Here is an 8903-nt window from a genome sequence, read left to right on the forward strand (position 1 = left end):
TAGACTTAAACTACCGTAAGCTAACTAACAAGCATGTAAGATATTGCATAGAAATTTGCAAATATGTATATAATTTATTTTATATATCAAATTGTTAATAATTATTTTCTTTTTTTATTTTTCTATGGTTTTTGTATAATTTTTCATACAAAATGAAAACATCAACAAATTTGTTTAATGAACTTGGGAACGTTTATGTATGTTTACTTAAAAAAAATCAATAATAAAAAAATTAAACCACAATCAAATATGTACTCCCAATTGGCCATTAAATTGTATATCGTCTGACTCGCACTTATATGCCTCCTCATAAACTCATTTTGCAAAAATGCCACAAAACATATATATATATATAGATTATGTTTATCTAATTCTCGAAGATCATCTGAAGATGAAGGTGACAACGAATCGAACACAACAATTGATAGTGGTGCACGAGGACAGGATCCACACTCGGCCACATCATCAATAAGTGGTATACTTGGCAATCTAGCCGGTGGTATAGCAGCAATTGACCTCGAACATTTGGAGCAATTATCCAAACAATCATGCTACGATTCAGGCATTGATATACGCGAACCAATACCAAATATACAACCAATACCAAAGAAAACTGTATATAGCGATGCAGATATTGTATTAAGCTCCGATTGGGTACCACCGAAAACAATTTCACCCACATTTGTAAGTGAATCACCGCCACGCAGTTCAATTACTGGACATAGTCTCGATGCTAGCATTGGTAGTGGTGCTGGAGGTACACGCAAGAAAACCTCAAGTGTTAGTTTTAGTGTAGATGATAACAATGGAGAACAACCAATAAATGCGCAAAGTGATAAAAACTCAGCAGATAAGAAAAATAAGGTTCGAATATATTATTTACTGTCAAAATATCAAAATTTCTATATATTAAATTGTTTAAATTTTTTTTTAGATGTTAAAACGCCTATCATATCCTTTAACATGGGTAGAAGGTCTCACTGGCGATGCAACTGCACCTCCTGGCACTGGTAATATTGGCAGGTCAGCGGACACTGATTCAGCTCCAAATACTGGAGATTCGAGTCAAAGCGTATTTTCGAAAGTATTTTCTAGGTAAGACTGCGTGTGTCAATGTAATTTCGATTAGCGAATAATGATTAAATATAATATTATTTATAATTATAAGACATATACTTTAATTTGGCGAATAATTGGTTATATATATTTTTCTTTCCACCAAATTAATTTTATTTATTTATTTTTTTGTAATGAAATGCTCACTTCATGGAATTTGTCAACCAATAAAAAAAAATTATATTTTGTACCAAAAATTCAACAAACACAAATATTTATATTAAACATATTACCCAACAATTTATTGTTTCGAAAACAACTTTCAATTTCAATTTTAACAACAATTAAACAAAACCAATATTTTTATTTGTATGTGAACACAAACTCACTCATAACTCACAATTATTTTATAAAACCAAACACTTAAAAACTCAAATAGTTCACCAATAACACTGGTATCAGAGTTGGGTGGGAATTTATTTTCGAAAACACCGTCCGAAGACTCTGGTGGCTCACCAGTGCCACCCTTGACTCCGCATTCAACTCATTCCGAGGGTCATGTTTCTGTTGGGTAAGGGTTTTGTTAATGACAACAAAAACAAAAAATGTAAATTTAGTGTTATTTATTTTTTTTTATCATGTAAAAAGTATTTATTTAAAACTTTTTATTTAGTAAAAAAAGTAATATTTTAAATGTTTTTAAATGTATTAAAATTAGTTTTAAATAATTGTTATTAAATGTATGTAAATGCGCGATATATCCAAACCAACATTGTATATACTAAAAATGGTTCCTTTAAGTGTAAAAGTTCTTTATTTGAAGCACTTTTTAAGTTTAATTATTATTCGTAAAAATCTAAGATAGATTGACTGAGTATTATTATAATATATTCTATTAGTTTGTTAAGTGCTAAAAGTGTAAAAGAAAATACTCCAATAGTATTAAAAAATTATTGAGATCGTTGCAAAAATAATTTTGGTTATTAAATATTACTTAATTAAAATGAATCAATAATATCTCTTATTTTCTAATAAAGCATAAATTTCCCTACATTTCCACTAATATGATTTTAAAATGCATTAAAATGTAACAATGAATAATTTTATAAATAAACTTAGCATTCATTTCTATAGAGTAAAGGTTAATATCCTTCAAGCAATTTTATTTTTCAAATAATTGATGATTTCAATTAATAAATATATTATATTATGAATATTTTGTAATAGGCTATGAATGCAACGCGACCTAAAAGATCTATTGTGCACCTAAATTCCCAACTAAACAATTCTAGACTATTTATAAATTTCATAATTGCTGTTAGCATAATTTTATCTATTTGATTTAGGACCAAGGTAGTCTAGTCTACGTCTTACCGCCGCTGGGAAATTGCATAGAACATGTTTTGATTAAAGTTGGTTTTGTTTTTTTAAGCAATTTAAGTTTTATTTCGAGAGTTATTTTTAGTATATCTATACGTATTTCGCCAAATTCGCTTTTCACTTCATCAGGAAAATTCCTAATATTGGTAGCATTACAATAAACAGCAACCAAAATACCAAATAAAGATCCTACAAAATGAAAGCAAGGAAGTGAGATATCGAAAGTGCCTACTACTAGCACTAAAAACAAAAATTACATAAAGAACAGCCAAAACGTCAGCTAAAAGCACTTAAAACTCAGAAATTTTACAATAACACATAAAATATGATTTAAAAAAAAAATCAGTTGAAAAAGCTTGGTATAATATGTTTTTATTGTTAAAAACTTTATTTAAAAAAAAAATAAATAATAGAACTATAATATAAACATTAATAATTCATTACTGTTCGAAAAAACCTCTTCATTAATAATTAATAAATAAAAAGTGATAAATTTTTTTAAAAACCAAAGTTAGTTTTGCAATTAATTCTTAATTGTGTACATAAGTTTCACATATATATTATTAAACACCTTTTATATGTTTTCTAAATTTTCTATAGTGCACAATTTATAATTAATAAATTATAAAATATTGTTTTTAAATAAATTTTTGCTATTGTACACCCAAATTGTTCGAACAATTGTTTGCAATTTTTATAGGCTTTTTGCCAAAAGATTTGTGTTTAATGTGTAAAAAGCTATTAGCTAAGTGCTCCTTTTATTGTATTAGCTACTATTATTTTATAAACAGTTATTATAAAATATTAATAATATTTATATTTTTTAATAAAATAGACGCTCATCAATTGGTACATTTATGCGTCCACATTCATCGGAGGGCACTGCATCCACAACTAAGCTAAAAGATGTGAAACAGCAACCAAAATTGGATTATCGGTCTATGGTGTCTGTTGATGATAAACCTGAACTATTCATCAGTGTTGATAGTAAGTGAAGTTTGTTTTAATCAAAATTTAGTTTTTTACATATCTCTTTTATTTAATGTATTTCAAGAATTTTCTTAAATAAAAATTTCAATCAAAAAGCAAAGAAAAACAGTCGGTCGCATAGTCAATATATGAAATATATAAGAAATATAAGTATCTAATATACTTATAAGTACAATGTAGAAGAAAAAACTGAATAAACTTGCTAACAATTTATTTATTTTAAAAACATATCTTTTAAAACATTAGTATTGCACTTAAATAATTTTTTTTTTGATTCGAAATTGGTTAAATTTAATTTATAAGCTATTATATTAATAATTATTGATTTTAACAAATGAAAATAATGAATTTATTATAGCTACCAATTATTGAAAAAATAAATTTTATAATAAAATTTAATGGAATTTAGTGTTATGAGTTTTTTAAAGATCTAACCTAATATTCTTTGAATTAGTAAGGTATCTCTCTATTTTAAAAGTTCTGACATTGGAAGTATAGAATGAATTTATATGTACATAAATACTTTGATGCATAATATGCTATATTAAAAATATTGAGCATACAACTGTTATATATTAAAATTAAAAGTTTTTTTCAAGTTATTATAAGAAAAAACAGAAAATGATAATATTTTCTTAAAAATAATTATATATATAATATTTTCTTTGCTCTTTGATATATATTCTCTAGTTTTCTCTAGTAAATTAACATTTGTTTCTATAATTTTTTTTAAACTAATTTTTAACAAAAACTCAAAACGTCATGTTTCACATATTTCCGTAATGTAATTCACTCATCTCATACTCGTATGTTGCTATTTAGTACGGGCACCACATTTTCCATATTTAGATATAGTTGGTATGTGAAAGCAAGATATCTTCTTTAATAAATTTTATATATATATAAACTAATATACAACATGTATATAATTTACTGTAAATAAGTTAACCCGCCAACTCTCTGTATATAATATATGCACATATATATAAAATCCACTTATGCTTCGTTATTATTTACAAATATAAAATTTTTAAGAAAGTTATAATAAATATAATTAAAAAAACGACAATTTTTTAATAAGAAACTTTATATATATTATAAACAAACAAAATTTGAAAATATATTTGATATATTTAAATAGACAATTTTACTTTTTTTATAAAAGTTTTATAATAAAAGTATTATGTATTATTTTAATCTATATACATTGAAAACATTTTATATTTTAATTTAAGTAATTTTTTTTAATATTAATTAATAAATAACTATTGTGTTTCTAAATCGAGTTGAAAAAATCAGAACTATTTCACGAGCTACTCCTAGTAAAACTTGAATTTAAAATTTTACAAGACAGAAAATGTTGACAGGGATGTGACGATCTCTCAGGAATGCGCCTAACTTTTATGTACTCCCAGTTACTTGGAGTTATAACAAGTAGCTCATGAAACAAACAATTAACCGTTGATTTATTTATTTAAAACTTAATTATAAAATTTTAACATTTCATTACATATAACTCTTATATTAACAAAACATTGTGTTAGAGAAATGTATATTTAATTATTTATTATTTCGTTACTTTCATATAATAATAAATATTTATATACAATTAAGATATATCAACCATCAATTGGAGAGTATTAATAAAATATATCTATTTATAACGATCCTTCTCTTTATTGTTACTAAATTTAGGACATTGATGACCAGAATGAATTTCCATATAAAGATTTAATTAAATACTGAATTAAGTTTTAAAAATATTTATTATCAAATATAACTGTGGGTAGTTCATAGTACAAAAATATATTACTACAGTTATTGTATTTATTTTTAATAAGTAAATATTTGTGATGATCACATAATAATTGTAGCTGTTTCTATAATTCTTAAACTGCAAGTACCAGACATCGAAGTGTATCAAATTTAAAACGAAGATTAATATTGACTCATATTACAGCAATTAACTGTAATAAAAGATATACAATTTTTATATAAATCACTATTGTATATTGTATTCCTTGTATATATCGTCCTGTCTTTACTATTGACCCCGTTTTTTATTTTTACTATATTTTACAGCATAATAAATGCTAACAGTATTATAATAGATGTATTTTCATATATCTTGTTTTTATTGTCATATATGTTATACACCAAATTTAAAAGCTTATAGTTTTTGAAAAAAATATATCCAAATATACCATATTTCATTAATAAAAGTTTATTTAATGGGTTGTTAGTTTATAAAGTTCTCCCATAAATAATTATCTTGTTGCGAATTGTTGTAATAAAAATAAAAACACGCGAGAAGAGGAAACAACCCTATCATACAGATTAACTCCGATTTTACTCTATATGATATCATTCATCTATTGAATTGTGTCGATACGAAATCATTGATTGCGCCTTTCCAATAAGGTAATTTTCACTCACCTCTTCCATCCTTTTTTACCATTTTATACCTACCTTTTCAAAATTCTCATTAAACTAGCTCCTTGCGGTTCACTTTTCTTTTCGTTAACTCTTATACTCTTGTTTTACACTTCATAAAAACTGATGAGCTTCTAATCCAGTCTAAATTGTAGTATATTCTGTTAAATTAGTTTTTTATAACACTGTGAAGAAAGCATTGAAAGCTATACAAATTGTTATAATCTAATTCATTATGATATGATAAAACTATTTAGTGCAAGTGTTACCTTTTCTACTTAATCCTCTTTGCCTGGAGATTCGAATTAATAATTAATTGATTAATAAAATAACTTGTAAAGATTATGCGTCGAGGTCAACAAAACTTTTTTTGTTATTTAAGTACATAAAGATTTTAAAGTACTAAATTTAATATATTTATTTATTAATAATAACTGGCATTTGATCAAATTTTTGATTATTCATTTTTGTTATTGATTATTATCTTTATAGATATACAATTTTTTATTTTATGTTTGATGAGTACATTGCATATTCTTTATATTGCAATAAAATAAAATATAAGTAGTGATCTTTCATTCTAATTGCACACTTTTGCGATTTCTTGATTATTAATCTATATACATTAACACTATAAATATTTCAATAATATAATTTTGCTTCCCACTTTTAAATACCCGTCTACTGTTATTCTATTCTTTATTACTAGTATGATTAAATATAACCCAATTTATTACTATTTCCCTATTACTACAACTGCTACGTTATTGAAATAATTTATTTACTACTATTTAAGATGTTTTTAAGATTTTACGAATTACTACCTTTTTATGACTGCTAATTTATTTTTAATTTTTTAATTCTTCATTGCTCTGCTTCAATTCTAGTCAATCTTTCTAATTCTAACTTTTCAATAACTACTACTTCAGTTTTATATCGATTTCTATTCAGCTTTCACTACTTGTATTCTATTGTCCCATCTTAATTACTTTTTCTAGGATTCTTTCGAATTGTACTGTAAAATATGTTCATTTCTAAACAAAATATCTACAAATTGTTATTATTGTACATAGCATGTAATTGTTCCATATTTTACAACCATTTATTTCCACAAATTTATTTATAAAAATAAAAAACCTTTATAATATATTATACTAATTATATATCTTTTCTTACTTTAGAATTGATACCACGACCAGCTCGTGCTTGTCCAGACCCACCTTTGTATTTACGCTTACGCATGGGTAAACCCATTGGCAAAGCAATACCGCTACCGACATCTGTTATGTCGTACGGCAAAAATAAGTTGAGACCTGAATATTGGTTCAGTGTGCCTAAAAATCGGTGAGTAACCTTTATTCTGTAAAACGTTTGTATTAAATAAAAAATTAGATTTAAAAATTATTTTTATTTTTATAATTTATTTACGGAACAGTCTGTATGTATTTATTAATTCTGTTTTATGTATTTAATCTTACTCTGTTAACTTTTAATTTTATAAATAAATGAAATGAACTGTATTGTTATGAAATAATAATTTATATAATATATATCTTTATAAAGAATGTATTTTTAAAGTTTATATAATAAATACTTTTATTTTTTTAATTTTTGAATAATATTAAATAAATAAAACACTTGTTTTAATTCTTAATTCCTAGCACTGGGGATGATCTGCGAAGTATATTTTACGAATATTTGTATTAATATAATAAATGTTTTATTTATTTCATATTATATGAAATTAGAAAAATAAAATAAATATATAAACATTTTTTAAAACATCCTAAAACCCGACAAAACAAATATATATAAACTATTTAGGTCGATATCAATATTTACACTGTTATTTTATAATGTATTTTTTATATTTAATTTTATTCCGAATATATTTTAATTTTGTTGTTTTTTTATTGTGTTACTCGTAAAAAAATATGTATTTATGTGTTCAACAAAATAATTTTTAAATTAAACCTTTTTATGTGTTTATTCGAAAACACTTTAAAAAATCTTTAATAAAAATTATTAATAAAAGATTATTGGGAAAGTAATTTCGTTTTTTACAAACAGAGGTTTTAATTGTATTTTGTACTGCCAGAAAGGTAGTAAAAGGTATTGGACTTGAATAGGCAATAATTAAATAAAATAATTATTCGCTATAAGAAAATCATATTTTATTTCCAGATAAAAAACAAACGAAATAAATTTTCGATTTATATTTTTCTATTATATATAATATGTTATATATATATATAAATAATATAATATATTAACATATATGTATAAATAATATAGTATATTTAATATATAATAGCTGTGTTTCAGCAAACATGATCCGCTCAATTTTACATGCAAAACAAAAACAATGGGGTGAACCAGCAATTGATCTGGTTCACTTTCAATGTGGAATGTATGTAAAAGATAAAAGTGGAACGTATTTTAATGCAAATGAGGTTGGCAATGCGATGCAACGGTGTAGTAAAATTATAAACAAATCTAAATTTATATTTATTTATTATTGATTTTATTTATTTATTATTTATTTTATGTACTTATTTATTTCATATGTCATTATTATTTATTTCTTTGTTTGAAGTAATGTTTTAATTATTACTATTACTATAAATTAAAATTATTAAAATTAATTAAAATTATTACTTTAATTATTTACGTTTTATTATTATTAAAAAAGTGTTTGATAATTTATGAAAATCAATTAATTTGAAATGAATATATAAACATTAAGTTGAATACATTTATTTAATTAAAACAGAACAATACATAACGAAACAGGCTCTCCAACATACACGTTTAAAAAAAACCATTGAAAACTGCTTGCAAGTTTAAGCTATATTCATGCTTCCTTTTGAAATAAGCCTAATTGCTAAGGTGAGGTGCATTTATTTTAACATGTGTGCTGTCAATCACGAACGGAAATTTTGCAATTGATATAAGCTAAACACTAGTTCTTTCAATTATTCTCCATACAGAAGCTCTTGGTATGCCAACACAAATACCAAATTCGCAAAAAGTATTCATATTTG

General features: G+C 24.1%; 1 protein-coding gene across 4 annotated transcripts in view; it reads left to right on the forward strand.

The window, feature by feature from the left end:
• The window catches only part of LOC119677503 (nuclear receptor coactivator 7-like), a 116248-nt gene extending 109041 nt beyond the window's left edge, over positions 1 to 7207 (forward strand). For 2 of the 4 annotated variants that reach the window (XM_038088871.1, XM_038088873.1), the window contains 4 exons: positions 357 to 864; positions 935 to 1095; positions 3272 to 3423; positions 7041 to 7207. In XM_038088871.1, the coding sequence (XP_037944799.1) occupies positions 357 to 864; positions 935 to 1095; positions 3272 to 3423; positions 7041 to 7207 (988 nt within the window). The remainder of the gene's footprint in view (positions 1 to 356; positions 865 to 934; positions 1096 to 3271; positions 3424 to 7040) is intronic. The other 2 variants (XM_038088872.1, XM_038088874.1) reach the window with 1 other exon arrangement.
• Positions 7208 to 8903: the final 1696 nt, after the last annotated feature.

Source organism: Teleopsis dalmanni, chromosome 2 (genome assembly GCF_002237135.1).
Source record: "Teleopsis dalmanni isolate 2A chromosome 2, ASM223713v2, whole genome shotgun sequence".
Taxonomy (NCBI): domain Eukaryota; kingdom Metazoa; phylum Arthropoda; class Insecta; order Diptera; family Diopsidae; genus Teleopsis; species Teleopsis dalmanni.